At 38.0% G+C, this 21493-nt stretch overlaps 1 protein-coding gene across 2 annotated transcripts in view; it reads right to left on the bottom strand.

The window, feature by feature from the left end:
* Nucleotides 1–7326: 7326 nt before the first annotated feature.
* The window catches only part of LOC119656583 (store-operated calcium entry regulator STIMATE-like), a 21551-nt gene continuing 7384 nt past the window's right edge, over nucleotides 7327–21493 (bottom strand). Inside the window, exons 2-5 of one of the 2 annotated variants that reach the window (XM_038062986.1) lie at nucleotides 8229–8495; nucleotides 7970–8157; nucleotides 7801–7899; nucleotides 7327–7604 (exon numbers count right to left, since the gene is read on the bottom strand). In XM_038062986.1, coding sequence (XP_037918914.1) covers nucleotides 7455–7604; nucleotides 7801–7899; nucleotides 7970–8157; nucleotides 8229–8495 — 704 coding nt within the window. In that variant the 3' untranslated portion in view covers nucleotides 7327–7454. Of the gene's footprint in view, nucleotides 7650–7800; nucleotides 7900–7969; nucleotides 8158–8228; nucleotides 8496–21493 lie in introns of both variants that reach the window. The other variant, XM_038062995.1, reaches the window with a different exon arrangement.

Genomic DNA, 21493 nt, shown 5'->3' with positions numbered 1-21493 from the left:
ACGCCAAATTTCTTTGATTTCCCGAACCAGGGGCTTATAGTTCACCTTCTTCTCCATGTATTTCCGTTCGCTGTTGCTGTTATGGGGGATAGGAACATCAATAATATACGCGGAGGGATCTGTCTTGTCAACTAACAGTACGTCAGGCTTGTTATGTGGAATATGACGATCAGTCAGAACTTGTCGGTCTCAATACATGCTTCAAGCAGAACTATCAAGTACTGCTTGCGGCTCATATCGGTCACCAGTTTCCCCGATGACCTCAAGTCGAACACCTTTCCTGATGATGGCCGAAATTGTGTCACTGCGAGTTATAAAGCGGTACTGGTCTGCGACTCGCTGCACAGTCACGTGTGCGAATTTCGGGAAACGCTCGATGAATCTCTGGTGCAACAAAGCGCGGTAAGATGTTGTACCCGCCCCCGCCGGTATTTCGTAGTAGGAGTGGATGATGAAGAGGGTCACTTCTTCAGTCTACTTCACACGCTGTCTACGCGAACGTGCTGAAGTGGTCGCTACAGATTGTGGCGAAACAGCTGCACCAGGCGGAGCAATGCTCCTGGTCGTTGTGGTGCCTAGACGTCGAACCGCCCCACGACTAGCGGTTTCGATGCCGTGCTGTCCATTACGGGAGCCAGACCCAGTCATCAAGTCAGACGACTCCCGCCGGTTATCATTTGAATTATTATTGGAATTTTATTCTTCAGAGCATTTTATTGTTTAAATGTACATGAGATTGATATATAGACGTGTATATTAAATTCGTCCGAAGGTGAGGCTACGATCGTTGGCGGGCCCGTGGATTACTATTTCGTTTTCAACTACCGAGGCGTTGACGGTGTTTATTATTGGTTGGTTGGTGCGACGTCGGTCACGTGCGAAGGAGTTAGAGTGCCCAGTTGAATGTTTACTCGGCTTGGTAAAGGCGCTTTTCTGTTCCTCCGAATAACGAACCAACTCAACAGCAACACAGCACCGACTACCAAAATGGTCGTCACACTATAGATGGAGTAACTGTGTATGGCCATGGCCGGACCGAGCTCGGGCAATTGCCGGGATTCGTTAGCTTGAATCCTAATAATTGTTATCAAATTCCTAGCGCTGGTCTTACTCAGAACGGAACACGCTTACAAACCAATCTGAATCCTTTAGTAGCACCATATTTCAATCCGACGCAGGGGAAACTGAAACTCTGACATAAAACGTTTTAACCCGAACTCTGAATTCGCCCAAGAAAAATTAAACGACATATACCTTTGAACACGATTTCAAGACTGGAAGATCATATATACTTATTTTTTCTTGGTCGGATTCAAAGTTCGAGTTAAAACGTTCTATGTTACTTTTGGAGTGTCAGTTGTTACATATGGCGATGGAAATGCAAAGTATCGAATGAAGGAAAAGTCCTTCAATCTTAATATTTAATACTCAAAATCGGTGCATACTGAAAATAGATACTAGCAAGATGTTTTGAAGAGGAAATTTACTTTACTGTCAAACTCAACTTTAACTGCAAAAAATGAAAATCAAATATGGAAATTACTTACTCAAACTGTCTTCCTGTCTCCACTTTTTATTCACTTCTGTTGGCTTTGTAGCGGATCTTCATAATTTATATTGCATCCATCACAAACACTTTCTCGCTTTCTACAGAAAGTGATTTTTACTTCAGTGTTTCAAGGAATATTAAAAATCTACAGAATAACCCAATCGTCATGTAAATAGAAAAATGAATGAGTAGTACTTTGAAAGAAATAAAACGGCCGCAAAAAATATCTTATCTGAACCCGTTACAAAGTTATAATTTTTTAAATATTTTTTTTCGGAAAGATTAAGATTGAAATCTTTGAAAATTTCAGGTTTTCCCTAGTCTCTTAAGGGCATTTCTTTATGGGATGGTTGCCAGAAATCAATCTTTTCTTCTATAGATATTTTGAAAGCAGAATATGTTGGAAGTAGACTACAGGGATTTTAGATCGAAATTCCAAATATTTATTACTATGATTAAAATTCTGCAAAACCGATTTCATTGAAATTTTTACACATTATTGTAGACGTTAGTAGCTATGGTCCGAACCACGAGTGAGTATTTTCGATGATTCTGATTTTTATTCTGAATTTTCAATTAAAAATAACTCCATTTTAATGTTCAGTAAGGTAAAATTATAATCGTGGTACAAATGATAGAGGCAAGTATACAGAATAAGAAAACGTTTGAATTTTTGATTCCACATCTAGATGTTCTGCCCACCAGGCCACACCCTTCTTTTAGAGGAACTCATTTTGGCAGCAAAAAACAAATATAAACGATTATCAAATTCGTGAATTGAAATTTTTTTTGCCATGATTCAAGACTCCAATAATAAAATTGAAAGAAGATTGAAAACATTACATTTTTTTTATTGTCAAAAAAATCTAAATTCTATACGGGTGCCAGTACGCCGTCATTTGCAGAGGGAAACGCTTTTTACCGTCAATTTTAAGAGAAAACATGTCGGAATATCGGAAGCTGGATACTTTGGTTGTGAAGGTTTTTGTTCATTTTGTGTGGAGAACTGTCTATGCACATTTTTCCATTCGTTCACAGCTGAAAATTTAAAATATACCTTGATATGTCTGCAAACCCCAACTCCGCCGTTCATATGTATTCACTTTGTATGATGAAGACGTCATACATGCCTTAGAGTGCAATAAATTTATGTGAAATACAAAACTTTGACCTTATATAACATTGTTAATAATAGTTGGATAGCTTTCAAACTTTATAGAATTGTGTCTAATGTTATCACTTATACTGATGTCAAATTTTGTACTTCGTGAATTAACTTAAAACGGTTTTTCAGAAATTTTCTAAAATATAGGAATATGCTATAATTAACTTGATTTGAGCAGAGATCGTAATGAAATGTATTTTGAGGCCTAGATTTTGTATAGATGCATCATTGTGATTCTTTTCCAGATTTTTCGGTTAAATAGGTTCTGATAACGCGACCTGTTTCACTTTTTGGGGCACACATTTTGAATCCTGACAGCTGTGCTTCACTCAATATTAAAAATAACATCATTTACGAAAAGTACTAAGCCCTTTCATTTGATACCATGACCATATCCTGTGAAAACAAATGGAGGGTGCAAATTTTTTTTTCACAGAATGTAGCCATGTGGGGTATCAAATGAAAGGTCTCAATTAGTGCTTTCGAAACTGGTTCAATTTTTGATATTGGGTGAAACATAGGGGAGTGATGGCTCAAAATATGACCCCCAAAAAGTGTAACAGGTCTCGTTCTTAGAACCTATCCAACCGAAAAATCTGAAAAAATCACAATGGTGCATCTCTACCGAATCTAGGCCTCAAAATATATCCGGTTCCGATATCTGCACAAATAAAGTTAATAATAGTATATTTCCACATTTTAAAAATTTACCCGGCACCCTCTCTTATGTTCATCCCAGAAGTACGAAATTTGGCATGCGTGTAATGAAGAGTATAATGCACAGTTTGGTCAAGTTTGAAGAAAATCCAACTATTACTAACAAAGTTATAGGGGGTGAAAGTTTACAATTTTTTGTGAATTTCGTGCACTCTACAACCTGCATGACGTCATCACATATCAATTCGTCAATACCACAACGAAATGAGTTCTTATGAATGGGGTCGCAAAGAATTATTTTGGTTTAGTTTTTTAGTCATTTGTATATGAATATCAATTACTCCAACCAGATATGTGTGTATGTAGGTATATAGTATATGCGTGCTAATGAACTTTGCGGGTAGTGCCTAATTTAGATCGATATAAGAAGAAAATTGGAAATATGGGATCAATTTATATGCGTGCACATATGTGTACAGTATTCGGAAGCAGGCAGTTTGTTTGTTTAGGGTGCACGCAATATATATGGCTGTAATATGTACGTATGTGTCGTAGTTTGGAAAAATATGAAGGATTATGTTGGATTTGTAGCTATATACGGATAGAAAAATGTGCGTTGAAGTTTCTTACATAAGATGAACACAAAACCTTTATACCCAAAGCGCGAGCTTCCGGTATTCCGATTTGTTGATATCTTAAGACAAACTTAGAAACCGTCAACAACTATGTACATTTTCTGCTCCACACCGTACATATCTTCTCATTATTATAAACTTTTCAATGAGCATGGCATTTCCATGACACTTCTATGCTTTCCTTGTGATTTCTTTCAATATTATTGACTTTTTCCGACAAATTTTTGAGAAGTCTGGGCTTTTCTTTTGAAGCGATGGCTTCGGATCACTACCACAGTCATCGGTGTTTGTGATTGCGTAAAGGAATAATACAGTGGGCCTACTTAGGGTCTGAGTGAATTTATCCCTATACGAAAAAAATCATTTAAATAAGTGCATATAGCCACCCTAGAAACTTTCATGAAAATTATAATAATGTTGCAGGCGAATAAAAATCACTAAAATATTAACAGATTTGTTTAATCCTAATATTTTTTGTGTCCGGATAGCTGAGTAGTTAAAACACAAGGCTATCGTACGGAAGGTCGCGGTTCAAATCCCACTGACGGCAGTGGGATTTGTATCGTGATTTGACGTCGGATACCAGTCGACTCAGCTGTGAATGAGTACCTGAGTCAAAATCAGGGTAATAATCTCGGGCGAGCGCAATGCTGACCACATTGCCTCCTACAGTATACTGTAGTGTACCGTTTCGGTCTTGAATGAAGTGCTCTAACACACTTCAAGGCCCTGATCCAATATGGATTGTTGCGCCAACGATTATTATTATTATAATATTTTTTAATGTTGATATTCCTTATGCCCTTTTCCTTGTTTTTATTTGTTTTAATAATTTTCCATCTAGTAATTAGCCCAGAAATTCTGAACTCTAAGTAGTCATTGAGAAAATTTACTCAGTAGACGTAAACAACATAACAGTTTATCTGATTGTTAGAAGAGTCCTCCAGTTTAAGCAAAGTTCGCTTTCTGACGGACACTAACATGCGAATGAGGTTTGGAAGATCTCAATGCGGCTCGGATATGGGAAAGAATTCTTTTTACAGATTAAAGTTATTCTCTATAGAACATGCCTATAATCATTGAGACGGCGGAGACAGGTCCAAGAGTACTCTTGGGACATCAACTATAATTCAATAGCGTCAAAGCCCACAATCTTTGATGGTATGGGGTGGAAAATGTATCAGCCGCACTTTTATTCATTGAATTGCTTCGTGCTTATAGAACTAAGACGATTATCTGTAGAAGAGTTGCCTTTCATTCGTCTCTAATTGTATTTTACACTATTTCTACTATTCGAAGTATTCGTCATGATTTATAGTTTGTAATTGTATGCCTGTTCTTATTAATCAAGATTTTCAGAATCAAAAATTCCCTGGCAGAATTTTGAAGATTGTCGTCCGAAATTATAACCTTAACAGATGAATGCCAGAAGAGGCAAAATGTGCACTGCTGATAGGGTGTGGCACAAGTTCAAACTCTTCTTTGGTCCGACATTTGATTAGAAGTACATATAAACCTTGCGCTGCCTTGTTATAGCATTCCAGGTTTTCAATTACCGCCAATTTCGAATATTTTTTCGCAACTATCCCATGTCCCATTTCATTGTTGGGACTACTGTAAGCTAACTTAAAATAAATTACGGCATCATTATTCGACTAAGGCCAGAAAAGGAGGTACCTCAACACCGGCCGTTTTTTGCTCTCTTGCGCATCAAACCACCGATAAAACACCGTGAGGAACACACTGGCCCGCCGCGCATTAAATGGTACCGACTTCGTGAGAAAAAGGAAGAAATGATTTCACTGGTGCAATTACCAACCATTACCAGCAGCAAGTAGACACGATCCACAAAACGGCCCATGCAACCCTCGGGTTCAGGTAAGTGATTCATTAACCGAGAAACTTGGCTTTGGAATGACAATGTTTAAATGAAGGTCCATGAAAAGAAACACTTCTACTACAAGTTTCTCGACGATAAAACGATGGCCAATGACAAATTTACAACAATGCCAACCGGGAAGCAAAGAAAGCGATCGCGGTCCCTTGAGCGGTCCATTACAAAGATCTTTACCATAAATTGCACACTGGGGATGGCGAAAGAGTTATGTATCTACTTGTCAAAATCCGACACCAACGCACACAGGATTACGAACACCTCTGTTGCGTTAATGACAAGGAAAGTACTTTGTTTACTGGCCGACGAGCCGTGATGGATAGAAGGCGAGGATATTTCGAGCAGACGAACATAGCTTCCACTTTCACAGGCACATTTGGAGAAATTCCACCTGCAAGTAAAGTTCGTACTCTGACGTGGAGACGAGAAAGACGGAGCAGCAATCCTATCGTCCCGACCAAAACCAGGTGGCCGAGGAAAACCTCCACATAGTGGCACCGGGATACGCTGTACTCACTATGGTTTGCGGGCCGTGATACAGGAGACGAATGCTCGAAAGGCTTAATCATCTGAACTGGCAATAAGTCAGTAAATCTTAACAGGGGTATACTGGTACCATGGGATCCGGGATAGCCCCTGAATACACCATGTGTCCGGAGAAGAGTTACAGTTGGTCCCCTAGTGGGAGTTTCATGTGGGTTGTGGTTACGTTCAAGCAAAAAGAGACCTTCGGGCTCCAGCGTGGTGTTGCGTTCCAACACGGGTAGTTCGCTAGAGATTTAGGAAGATCTGCATCCGCCAGTATGAATAAAATGTACTGTACCGTTGTGCTTGTCTCACTGGGGCTCTGATTGTGGTCACAAAATCAATCCGTGTCTTAGGAAAACTGTGGGGTTAAGTCACGACAGAAACTCACGTAAAACGCAAGAGCCGCCATTGTAAGTAAAGTTCGAATTATGGCAGGTGTATCAAAACCGCTTTGTGTCTCTGTGGCTATTCATCAAGGAAGCGCTCTGTCACCACTCCTCTTTGTTTTTGTTATGCACATTGCCACATCCAACACTACACGCTGCTTTATGCAGATGATGGTTTACTAGCGTCTAGTAGCAAAGATGATCTCGAGCAACTTGCCCAAAGATGGGATGATCACTACAACACGGTCTCAGATTGCATCTGAATAAAACAGAATTTTTGTCAGCCGCTCCCAATGAAACAGGCGGTGAACGGGGTGAAGGTTAAAGAAAAAGATCAGAAAAAATGATTGACTGATTGTGGCGCTTTTAGCTTCGCTTTCTCCATAGAATAACATACAATATTGTGCCTCTTCTTGTTTACCTTAGCCTCTTAAAAGACTACGATTCTTCAACTAGTGAAATGAGAACAAACTTTGCATCACCATCGATCTGGACTAAATAAAATGCAGTTCTTACAAAAGTAAACAATTTCAACTTTTTGTTTCTCAAATTCAATATCATAAATAATACGTATGAGTACACTTTCAATAAAAAGAATCGCACGATCTTCTCAAATCATTTTCAAGTAAATCAATTTTTCTTAGGCCATCGAAATACTCGTTCGTTGCTGAACATTTTGCATGCCCATTATTTTACTTGTGTTGCCACCTAGTAGATCATCATCGCCCGATATTAATGCTTCGGATTCAGAATCATTTTGCCTTTCCTTTCGTATTGACCTGTATTTTACCTGCAACGTGAAAACATGCAAAGTAAATAGAAACGTCATTCATCCCTGAAAGAGGATACACAAAGTTATCGTACTGCCAAAGTTACTACACTACTTTTTTCTACCACTAAATTTTAGGTATATTTTCATTATAGAGAACATATACGTAAATATAGCGGTTGAAAAACAACGCCTTCCCCGGTTCCTGAAGTCTTACCTTAACTTTTTGTAGAATACTCTGCTCGCGACTGCTGCCAAGTCGTTTTTTACGGTTATGCCGCATTAGGAAATTATCAGTTACCCAGAAGATTAAAATCTTAAACGCAAGAGAAAGCACATAAATTTTTTAATATTTATAATTTGTCAGTGCACAATAATTCACTTACATTAACAAAGAACGGAATAATAAGCATAACAACAGCTAATTCTATCTTGGGATTAGAGAATGGTGATAAAACAAAATTTTTAACATTATCCCAAACATCAAGCTGTACAAATAATGTGGTGATTAATTTCACTATTGCCATTAATCCGATATATATCCAAGTCTGATAGACCCAGGACTTTGGTGCATCTGAAAATACAAATTTTACAAATTAAGAATGAACATTTCTAGAACTCCGAACAATACGTAAAGATACTTACTGTATTCACCGAAATTAATGGCGTCCCATTTATTTCGCTTAGCTAAAAACTGACATATCCTTATTCCTACGTAGATAATAAAAAGGCCAATGGTTGAATCCAGTAAAAAGTTTATAATATACCATGTACATGGGTCGCCTTGAAACAAGGGTGCCACATATACATTGGTCATGTGAATGACTAGAGCACCAATTCCTTGTTTCGATGTGTCGTACCACCATGTTTCCCAGGAACGTCGTATATATGGCGGTTCACAGAATCTTTTGGCTGAAACGGGAAGTTTATTTTTTGTTAATCTTTTTGGAATGCATAAATTTAGCTAAATGTCTTCCTCTTAGGAAGAAAAAAAGCAGACAATCAGCTCTGATGTAGTGATTAAAGCGGAACTTTGCTCCCAGTGAAAGAAGTCAAGTACACTCTGAGGGGATCACACTTGGGAATAGTACTTGTTGCTGTCCAGGGTTAGCTAAATGATGTACTCAAGAATTCAAGTTAAATTAAAGGTAAAAAAAGAATCTGCTTAGGAACGGATGAGATGCCAATCATTTAACATCTTCAGCGAAAAGCAAACATTAGTGCGGAATTGTCGTTGATGAAAAAGATCGTAATTTCCCCTCTCCGAAGGAGATGAAAAATTTTCTGCAACATCGGGCGAATTGATTTCCTCGAAAATCTAATAAAAGTGAGTTTTGATGGGATCATCACCAAGCACATTATCGAAATAGGCGAATGTTGCAATATGGTAACTAATGTCGCTGAGGTACTTTCTCCTCTTTCATTATTATTGAGAAAATAATTGTTGTTCGGAAATTCGCCAGAATTTCATCCGATTTTGTCATCGAAGTCAATACAACATATACTAATGACCCATTTCACAGCAAAACGTGGAATGTTGAAATAACCGAGACCATGAAGTTTTCTGAACTGCAATACGCCGGTTCTCACAATTACAATATGTTCAATAAATTTCGTGTCCAGCTGTTTCCGAGCAAAATGAGTGTCAAGTTAAGTCAGTTAGACAATGTTTACAAAAAATTATACGAATTAATCAGTATAACTGTTTTGGAACATGACATAATCTCTAGCTGACTGTGCAAATAAAAACAGACTTTTTAAAGTCCATTCAACCCTCTTTCATCCATATCTAAATGTATATATGGTAGCCAATATCTCCTAGATGGAACACGCCTAGGCGCCGGTTCGACGAAATGCACTTTAGTTCCATCCAGATCTCCCTGCGAGCATAGACTCCTCCTCCTCTACCTACCAGGTTCTTCACTCTGGAAAAGTGGGTTCCATTGGCCTAGTCTGCGATACATTCCTCACCCTTTCGTAAAGTGTAATTTGTCCGATGTCACTTGCATCCGCTAATTAACACATCTACCAATACGACGAAGGCTTGAAGCCTTTGAGTAACAGTGGTAGTGATTTTTCGTTTGAATCTTCCACATAGCAACAAAGAAGTAACTTTGGCTCAAAACAACCTCAACTTGACGTTGATGTTAAAGTATTTACATTTCCAAATTTGGTATAAATCAGCGAAGGAAGCCCTTGAACTTTTAATGCGTCAGCTGGCATCAAGCTCGGTATCACCGTAGATAGAAAGAACTCTTCCAAGACAAATTGATCGAAACCATCGATGTCCTGCCCGTTAATGCAGATAGCAGGGGGGCGATGATTCCGGAGACTACGAACTTTGGTTTCATTGGTATTTATCTCCAATTCGACTCTGTTTCTCTTTCCACATCCAGAGCCATTAGACCAAAGTCCATGACTCGATGAGAGAACAGACAGGTATTTGTGGACAGATGTCATAGCCCATTTAAGTCCTCCACGTCCTCTGGACAAGGCAGAACAGAATGCAACAGTGCTGGATTGCTTGGTTGAACTTCAAATTCCTCAAAAATTTTATTTCGAGCAGAATGTGACATATTGCGCTATCAAATATCGCTCTGATAATAGCTGTCTATTTCCCCGGAATGCCCCTCCCACGTAGACAATCCCATCTCGAAATAGATGAAGCGGAGATATGAACTCTGCACCTCGTCCCAAAATAATTAACAGGATGTTGATGTAATCAATGGAAGACAGATGGAACCCGACCTGCTCTCTGTTGATAAATTTTTTCGAGATACTCTTTAAGGTTCCAGGATAATCTATCTATTATTTTTGCGACGGAATGAAGTAAACAAACACCCCGCTAATTGTCGCACTCAAGAGTCTTTGGACGATCATCCCCTTCTTTCGTTCACTAGGAAAAATGTTAAATTCTCAGGATTTACAGATGAGTGGGAGACGATTCCACCCTTAACGTCAATCAAAGTAACGTCCAAGACTTGTGACCACTTGCAAATTCTTTCGTGAAACGGTATACGATATGTCAATTGTATTTGCAGCAGTTTCTTCTTCCCTGTGCAATAGCAAATTTTCTTTTTTGTCACGACGCATGCTAAGCTTCACTAATAAGGGTCTTTAGTTCTTTACGCTATTCAATCCGCCTCCATATCCAGACAGTCAGCCAAGCCTTATGGCGCCCCCTTCGGACCGTACCAAACAACCTCATTTGCATCGCAAAGAGGAGCACTTTAGATGAAAGCCCAGTGCTTATCAATATTCTCCGAGGAACTATTCAAAATGTCTGCCAGCAAGATAGTTTTCCCACTGCCGAACGATAGCCGGGCTCCGCCTAAATCTACTGCGGTGTGATCAATCTGACTATACTTAAATTTCCGATCAGTCAATACACAACTGGACTCATGGCAAACTCAAACATTTCATCATTGACGTTATGGTCCTCAATGCCGTGTTTCCCCATCAAATGTTCCAACAAGATGTTATCAGAACCCATCTCGGCATTTATATCACCCATCACGATCGCAATGTCACCTTTAGGAAACATCTTCTGGACTGCGATATCATGCTTATAGAAAATATCTTTGTCCTCAAGTATACGCCGACAGGCACTTTAGTTGAGCTGTACATAGGCGTTGGGGTAGCTGAACGGTCAAATTTCGCAAGTTTTGCATAGTTGAAAATGCCTAACTTAGAGGACTAGTTTGATCATACTCCCTTGTGTTCGTTGCGACTTATTATGCATTTTTAAAGAGACGTACGTCTATTTATGAACAAGCATTTGATAGAGGCCGAAATAGTTGGAATTTTTTCTGTTTTATTCGCCGGGAACTAAATTACGCAGTTCCTCCAATAGTGTACTTCCATTTTTGCCATATCGGCCATAATCACATGTCCGTCACTATTCTGGATTCTAGGTGAGTGGAAGCATTAACAATGACATAAACTATTCGCACAAAATCACCAATTACCCAAAGAAACTTGGCACATTTAAAACTCACCATACGCAAGAATGAAAGGAGAAGTACACAGAACCAAGGTGATGGAAATAGACGGTTCAGTTAAGTTACGATTATCATGGAGAAGTGGAATAGGCGGTCGTGTGTGAAATGTATAGTTCGTATAATTTAAGACCAAATGAGCCACTGTTTTTTCATAATACTTAAAAATTGTGGATCAAGAATTTTAGAGAAACTGCTCCACGTCGAATAAAGCTCCGCGTGCTGATCGTACGATAACAACAACAGCGAATAAGGAATGTGTACAAGAAGCTCTTTTGAGAAATCTGAAGCGATTGGGGGTTAAACAAATCGCTGCATTGGGTATTTCCAGAACCTCCAGGAGAATCATTAGAGAATATGGTTTCACTCCAATAAAATCCTGGTTATGTAAAAACTGTGGGATATGGCCCATTCTGTACGTCTAAAATTTACTAAAGCGTTGGTAGAGAAGCTACTAGTGAGCAGAGAGTGGCGTCGAGGTTTCTTGCTTATCAGCAACGCGTCACTCTTTTAATTCGAATGAATGTACCAACAAGCTAAACAACGGTTATTATTCGGATGTGACACGGCGAATGTTTCGCTCAAGTTGCTTCCAAAAACATTCGGCTGCTGTTTGATTTGTGACCACACTGCCTTTTGCCTTTCTGTTGGCCATATCGTTCGCCTGACTTATCTGTATGCGACTATTATTTATGAGGATGTTTCAAGCCTAATGCGTATTTTAATGAACATCATACCGTGGATCAGTCGCAATCGCAAATTCAACGTAAAATCTCGTTAGTCGCTCGGCGTTCATGGTAATTTTGAAAATCAAGAATGTGCGCGCCTGTCCTTGTATTAGGTTGTTGCAAATGAAATGTCGGATATTTGAGTAAAATTTCAAAAAACTATAACTTTTATGAAAATTAATTTTATTAGTCAAAATAAGAACCAGCAGCTTCAATGCACTTCTCCCAACGAGATACAAGGGCGTTTATTCCAGTTTCGTAAAAGTCTGGGTTTCTAGAGCTAAGAAATTCTTCAAAGGCACTTTTGACAGCACTTCATTGCTGAATTGTTTCCCCGCCAAAAAGTGATCCAAATGCTTAAAAAAGTGGTAGTCGGTTGGCGAGAGGTCGGGTGAATATGGTGGATGAGGAAGAGTCTCATATCGTAATTCATTTAATTTTTGGACCGTCATTCTGGAAACATGAGGTCGGGCGTTATCATGGAGCAGTATCACTCCATCTCTGTTGACCAATCTAGGCCGCTGAACACGTAATTTCTCGTGCATTTCATCAAGTTGGGCACAATATTTCTCTGCATTAATTGTTTCACCACGCTCCAAAAACGAATAATGAATAATTCCAGATGCAGACCACCAAACAGTTACCATTACCTTCTTCGGGTGAAGGCTCGGTTTTGGCATGTGTTGTGGAGGCTGATCGGCATCTAGCCATTGCGCTGATCTGCGACGGTTGTCGTACAATATCCACTTTTCATCGCATGTCACTATTCTGCGCAAAAAGGGATTGTTCCTGTTGCTGTTGAGTAGAGAACTGGATATTTCCATTCGCAGCGCCATGTTTTGCTCGTTGAGTTCATGCGGAACCCACTTATCAAGCTTCTTCACCTTTCCAAGCTGTTGTAAGTGCCGAGATACTGTCGAATAGTGTACGCCTATTTTCTCTGCAATGTCACGAATCGATGATCGGGGATCAGATTCCACTATCAAACGCAACTCGTCGTTGTCGATCGATGGTCCTGGGTGTCCACGAGGTTCACTTTGGAGGGTCATGTCGCCTGATCGGAATTTTTCGAACCACCGCTGTGTCGTTCGTTCGTTTGCTGCGTCAGCTCCAAATGCTCTGCTAATGTTTCTGGTTGCCTCCGCTGCGTTGTGACCAAGTTTAAATTCATATAGAAAAAGTAGACGTTTTTGACTCCCTTCCATGCTTTTTTCTTTGAGTTTTACTTGGAACTTCAATGACGATTGAAACTGAAATGACTCCTTGATCGAACGAACGACTATTTATACTCAATTATCCCATACCACCAGAGTCACCTTGCGGCAGTTTTAAACATTAAAATCATAACTAACTTCACTTCATTGAAAAATCCGACATTTCATTTGCAACAACCTAATACTTTCCGCTTTTTCAGTAACCTATTACCAGTTTCAATAAACAAAACAGCATCGAACAAAAAATTTCCTCGATTTCTCCAATTTATAAGCACTTTTTAAAGTGTATTACCTGAATTATCCATTGATAACCAGGAATTTTTGAACTATAGTTTATTATATCTAATTTCAGACTAAAAACAAAGCTTCTGGGAGACGAATGAACATCAATGAATAAGTGTCACTTAAACGTTAACCTAAAGTGTGATCGAAAGCGAAATTGTTGTGTCGAAATGCACATCAAAATTCAAACTTACGAAGTTAATTGTAAAACATCGAGAAACCGGAAGTTGGGCCTTTCAGTTATGAACGGTTTGCGTGTTTCTTATATATTTGAGTGGACATTTGTCCATTTGTACCTAGCTCGTACTGTTTAATTTGGTATGTTAGAATATTCACTTTAGCGTGATCCTCACATTCAAAGTCTTAGTTTGCAGTGAATTGGCACAAAAGCATTATAATGTTGTTAGTAATAATGCGATTGCCACCAAACTTTGTAGTATCGTGTAATATAGCCTATATTACTGCTCCTTCGAGGATGAGCTTAAGGGGAGTGTCCAGTTAATAAAACTAAAATACAGTAATATACTACTATTAACTAAAGCAGACAAATGGGTATTTTGAGGTCTAGGCATCGTATAGTGGCAGCTTCGTGTTTTTTTCCGATTTTTCGGTTGAGTAGATTCTGAGAATAGCCCCCGTCAAATACATGATCACTTCCCAGTCTCCACCCTCCCTTCCTTTATTACTAATACCGACTTCGGAAAGTACTAATCGAGACCTATCATTTGATATGCCATATTGCTATATTCCTGAAAAATATGTATACCCTCCTTTTGTATGTATGATGTTCCATGCATGCAACCATCCCACCAAATTTCGTGTTAATCGGTATAGCCGTTTCTGAGAAAAGAGCGTATCATAGACAAACAGACAATGGACTGATTTTAATAAGGTGTTGCTTTAAACAAAACCTTAAAGAAGAAAGAAGAAATGTAGCTTTTTCATATATGGGACTTTGGAATTGCACTTATATTTTAATTATTCTCGTTAATTATGACACCGACATCTTATTTCTATTGCTTAAGATGCATTAAATTCGTGAGAAACTGATAAGTTTATACTGCTATAACTTTGACATTAATAGCCAGATACTATCCTCTATGTTATTGCGCTCATGATGAATTTAAGGGGCGTTTCTGGTCAATTAGAAAAAAAATTATTAAATTTATGTGAACAGATATCGGAATGGGATGTACTTTGATGCCTAGATTTCATATAAGCGCATCACCTTGATTTTTCAAATTTTTAGGTTGGATGGTCCCCGAAAATGAGTCCTGTCTGACTTTAAGTTTCGCATTTTTTAATTGGCTTTCACAAACCCTTAAAAGTTGCTTGAGAAGGTACTCCAACGTAAACGGTTGGAAGACGACTTTCTAGTTCATAATCTACTGCTTGCAGTGGAATCCATAAAAAACTTCTATTGTTTTCCAGAAAGCGCACAAAGCATTTTCCATCGATAATGATTTTGATTGTAAACTCCAAAGAAAGAATGAGTCTCCACTTTGTAGGTAAGATAATGACATAAAACTAGCCTGAAATTCCAAAAAGCAAGTAGCGATTACGAGAAAAACTGATTCTTTGGGAGCAAACTACAATACGAATGGGTTTACAAAACAGAGCTAAACAATACTATCCAATTTTGTACCAATACAATAGATATTTCAAATAATTATAATTCTATCGCTGCAAAAGAGAAGTATTTTTTTTTGGCTTTTTTTTTTAGAAATTTTCTGTGAAGAACTGGTTAAAGATACAAATACGAATTTTCTACCATATATTTACTAATATCTGGAGCATGCATAGCGATTTTTCACGCCCGATAGCATGGCTCGTTCTTGAAATACAGAGCAATTTATACACCCATCTCCAAAAAAAGGTGTTTTTCTACTGCCACGCTAGAGTGCGCTGCGATCATTTCAAAGAAAAATAGTAAACGGCATTTCAACGTACAGACTTAACTATAGCCCGCAAACTAGGATTATTAAAAAATATTAAAAGGTAAATTGTTGGTGCCGTGTTAAACTTTTTTTTTGTGAATTTTGGTGCTTTTTCGAATCTTCTTCAATGAATAAAAAAAAACTACTGAATGAATCGCAATTATCCTAGTTTGCGGACCGTAGAAATATGTTCGGAATAAGTCGTGAAAAGAAAGAAAGAATTTCTGAAATAATAAAAACTTGTTGTTTCTTTTTCGTTGGTGTGAATATTTATTCTTGCAACAACAACTTCTTGTGCTAACAACTTGTTAGTACTGATGAAGGGAACAAGTGGTTCCCGAAAACCGGAATTTGCAAGAAAAAATATTCACACCAACAAAAAAGAAACAACAAGTTTTTATTATTTCAGATAATTAATCGTTGGAAACACCGCATAATTTCACTCAGAAAGAATTTCGTTGGATAGATTTTGGGTTATGGTGGCAGCCGATTTCCAACATGCAGTATCGAAAAACACGCATTTAAAAAGTAGAATGCGATTTTTAGCCATAAAACCTTAACTGACCATAAAACTGCTATGCATAGTCCATAAACCTTAGGTTTCTTGAAGAAACACATGTACAGCCTTGGCTTCAATTCTTGTCCTTTTAGTGAAGTCATTCGAACGTCATTCGGACCGATAAATACGAGATTAATTACGGCGATCGACATAAATCTGGCATGTGACTTATCACGTGTTTAACACTATAATTTCTGAACGACTCCGAATATAAAAAAATCACTTTTCCCATATATTCTACACTATGTCTAGATACAGATAATGCCAAAAAAATTCGATTCCTCGAATCCGACGCACGGGATGACTCCCTTAATTGCTTGGTGAAAACGATTCGAAGCTTTCATTCCAGCTGTTTATTAAGCTGCTTTACTCTACGTAAGTCTCCCAACTCCAGTTTAAGCACTCTGGCGTTGCAATATCCGAAAGATACCTTTTTGACGTATTCTGAAGCATAAGACGCTTATCAGTATTGTAAGCGTGCATCCATTGCTTAGCTCAATCCAATTAAGTAGCTTTTTCTTGCGAATATTCTATTGTCATGCTGTAATGGAAATTGTTAAGAACAATGTAGAATAGTAAGCGCATTTGATTGCCTTATCGAGACTCTGTACCGGATATAAATAGCGTGATTATTACTTGAAGTGCTCAGAAGACGACAATGGCAATTATTGTGGAATCATTTGTTACTTTCCATTGCCACGTTCTACGCCATGAGCAATCCGTTCATATATCGTATACCGTTCTGCCTGCGCCAATCGCAGCCAAAATATTTTATAATATTTAGACGGTGATAGGTGACAAGCGACATCTCTTGGTAATGATTTTATCAGGCATACATCTAGTTATTATCAGCCATTACCAGCATTTTTCACTTCGCGCGCGAGTATAATTGAATTTTATGATATCAAACAGTAAATTATATCTTTTTCTAGATATAAAGTTGAAGACAACAAATTGCGAGTTGGAGTCTGTACAAAAAAAGGTTAATTCCTTGCTTTGTATTCAATAAACAGTCAATGACGGAAATCTATTGCTAAAGAAAACTATAGCCGATTGCTGCTACTCAAGGAGATTTGTAAAATCTTTCGTGTACGTCTTTGATATACTCAGTGCAAAACTTCTAATAACCACACCAACCTACCAAAAAACTTACACTATAAATTTTATATTTTGGCCAAAGAACCCCAATATTTACAAATTTGTCGTTGTTTAATTATTATTCTTACATGTGCAGCTTACATCAACATATCATTCAATTTAATAGCGATAAAACTATCGCGAAACTTGTCATCTACTACATTACAATAACTTTAAATTTTCAATGTTGATAAATTTAACTCAGTTGGTCGCGTCGAATTATCAATTTTTCTGCAACCTTGAAGCTACAACAGAAAATTACTGATAGAAAACTGATTATCAGTAATTGATCTTCACTCACTTAAAAAAAGCGAATGTTATCAAATTGTGTAGTGGAATACGATTTGGAAGAATTTTAATTGGTTTTCAATTGAAGTGCGAACTATGTGCAAAGCTGAGTACACGAAAGGCATGACAATATTCTCCACTGAACACTTTATGACTCTTAGATCGAATTAGCATCTCTCGTCTATAAATTGTAGCCAATTCACATTTTTTTCTATCAAATTACTGCTATCTGATGCTATTTCACACGAGTCTCGTTATCGAACATTGACGTAATGAAGTTGTGGGTACACAGCGTGATGTGCATGTCGAATAAAGTAAATTGATATTTGATTTATTTTTAGTGCACTTGAAGTTTTTATTTGAAATTTAACCAATTACCATTAGCTATTTAAGATACTGCGCATATGATGTCGATAAGCGTATGTTTTGCTTCATAACACGCATGTATTCCGTCGAAAATTGTTTTAGGAATAATTTTTATAAGTTCTGTAAATGTTTATTGCATTTGATAAGAAAATATAAGTAGGCCCTATGAGTTGGGGTTTAAGAATACCCACAAAGTAGTCCTTGTGTGTCGAAAGGGATAGAAATTTGTGGGTTAGCAACTTGCAAATTTCGAAACTCTATTACTACCGAAACCTCAACAACAGCTCGGATAGAGACAAACCCCACGACTACAACCTTTGGCTCGAAACCGTTTATGATTGTTTTGCGGCAGTTACGCACGCTCATCAGCCACAGCGGCGACGATTCTGGAGAGTACTCCGCTCCATCTTACGTGTTTTTGTACTCCGGACATATTTAGAATTGAATTTAGGAGTTATCTTCTGGTTATGTGTAACAAAAGAGTTGCTAATATCGCCCTCGAAAGGGGACCATCATCTGATGATCGATTACCTTCGCTTGCATGACTGTAGTGAGTGGAAGAAGGGCACAATCATCAAGATTCCGACTCGACAATTGGAAGGGTATTTGCACATTTCCTGCTGTCGAAGATGTTAGCTAAAATTATCCTGCAGTTTATCAAGGGACACCTTGAAAGTCTGGTCGTCAGAGCAGACTGCGTTTTGCTCTGAATCCTCTTGGACCTGCCACATTTACACCCCCAGGATGATCGTGGAACAGTGTGAGCTCAGCACTCCAATTATTCTTTATCAATTTTGCTACATTGCTCAAAATCTGAAAAATCGACGATCTCAACACCAACATCAAATTGAGGCTGTTCTGCGCTAATGCTCTCTTTGTGCTGCTTTATAGGAGTAGTAAATGCAAAGTGGCCCCAACTGTCAGTCAAAATCTAAAAGCTTTCATCAAATCATGTCTGCGTTGTGGCATCGGGATATTCTGGCCTGAGGCAATAACAAATGAAGAAATTCGTTTTCGTACGGGAAAGATACCCATGTACGTGGTAATCAGATGGTGAAAGTGGCGGCGAATAGGTGATACACTGAGAAAGGGTAACAACGGCGTTGCGGGTTATGCCATGCAATAGAACCCTCTATCGAAGGTGACATAGGGATACATAGGGATTTATGCCTGCTTACAAAATATTACACAAATCGTAAGTTTCTACCAAAAAAGTTTAATTTTTCAAGCGCAAAAAAATTTACATTGAATTTTCGATTTTATAAATTCATTATCTAATAAAGACTCCAGCATTGAAAACAACTGGCATGAAAAATAAATTTAAGTTTCGAAGTCGATCAAATGAACCCGAACTATTCAACTAAGGGAAGAATATGCCACCGATAAATTTCTTAGATGGATGTGGGTTCAATCAACATCTTTGTTGAAAGCATGCCCGATCTCGGGCACACGTTATAATTCCAACAGTTCGTAGGAAACATGCAATTGATTGCAGCCAAGAACCTACAGTGCAGAGAATTTGTGCATATTTTTACGAGAATTGATATCCAAATTGGATCCATACATCATAAATTTAATTGCAAAGATATTCTCAAAAGTCTAGGGATTTGTCTAGCCAACTGTAACTGTAGTGATATGTGGTGATATCGAACGCTTACGGATTTAATAAACATCCAGAAATTAGACTTCCTAAATCTCCCTCATCATATCAAGTGATGACGCTTCTTCCATTTACAGCGACTGGACAGGAGTTATATTAACGAGTCTCACAAGTTTCATATAAAATATGTTACAATGCTATACATAATTTTTTTTTCAAATTAGGCAATAATTTATCCTGTTCATTTGATTTAGAAAACATTAGTTTCATTCAACATTCAATTAATTTTATCTGAAATATCTTTAATTGGAAGCGGAAATGTTATATGATCAAATGAGGCACGACTTTATATCTCTAGGGAATCAAATGCAGGTTGCGTGAGGGATGGTTGTGTTTGTCTTTGTCTTTGCGTTTGCACAGCAAAAAGTTATAATAAAAATAAAATTGAAGTTCAATCTGATTGAAAATGAAACGGAGCGAAAAGTAATAATAACAAACGAAACTGTAGAACAATGAAATTTTCGCCCTTAAGCCGTGAGAGCATGACGAAAATGGCCTCAGCTTGATGCTGCTGTTGGGATTTCTAAATTAGGGGAGGAGGACGAAGAATTTAGGTTGGCAACGAGGTCGGTGCCGCCATCGTTAACAACGTGACTTTGGCATACGTCTTCTGCAGCCAATTTAACGCCGACAAGGAATTTTTGTATAAATCAGAACGACCAATAATCTGACAGTCCAATTTCAGGACTAAATTTTGGATGCATCTAAACTTTTAAGCCATGTAATTCAATTTTTGCTGAGTCATGACAATATGAGTAGGTTAGCGATGTTGGATGGAACAGAATACCACTCTGTTCACCAATTTTATCTTTATCTTTTTCAATTGCTTATTTCAACCGCATTAGATAGTAGTTGTAAACGTTTAAATCTATTGTTTGATTAGTAGCAGGTTATGACCTTGACCTTGCTATAATGTTTTTCTACCAAAATCACTTTTACACAAGATTGTTGTATGTGGACCGTTTTTTTTTTCAACTGCATTCACTTAAAAAATGGCCGGATTTCGTCCCGTTATGGAAACGATGGATATTCATTCCTTTATTTTTTCACACAATTCGGGGGTTATTTTCATAATTAATTGATTTCAAATGATCAAATGCGACTTTTGTCATCGATTTGAAATTCCTTAACATTGTCACTTCTGACGTGGCAGATTTATTCAATTGTTTCTATAATTTCAGTGATCGGCCGAAAGACACAATTTGTGCCTTCTTGATCTCTTGTTTTACATAAAACAGTTGAAGCAAGGACCAACGAAGAAACTGCAAATGCCGGTAGCGAATCTATTCTTATTAGCGGCAATTTCCGCAGTTTTCCTTTCGTGTTGACTAAATGCGGATTCAACACTTAAACGAATATATGCACCCATCACACGTTAGTAACTTTTGGGATCGATCTTAGCGCTACTTCTTGTGTACATCTAGAAGTTAACCACTAAAACAACCACTGACTACAGTGTCTCGATTTAATTAGATGGTTCCCCCTACGAACCGAGATGAAAATTGATTTTTGTCTGCCTGAAACATCTCAATATTTGCCCTGAAAATTTCAAGTCACTTTTTCTTTCGTTCGTAAGTGTACATGCTCGGTACCCAATGTGCGGATGTTCATATCAAGTTCAATGGTAATAATCCTATGGATGCAACTAATTGAGACCCTGTCACCCAATTAAATACCTGATGGACTATTTTTCGCTCAATTACTACCAGGCCTTCGATATCTGGTCGTGTTGTTCTTTGTA

The sequence above is a fragment of the Hermetia illucens genome, chromosome 1 (assembly GCF_905115235.1).
Source record: "Hermetia illucens chromosome 1, iHerIll2.2.curated.20191125, whole genome shotgun sequence".
Taxonomy (NCBI): domain Eukaryota; kingdom Metazoa; phylum Arthropoda; class Insecta; order Diptera; family Stratiomyidae; genus Hermetia; species Hermetia illucens.
This window is presented reverse-complemented; position numbering and strand designations above follow the sequence as displayed.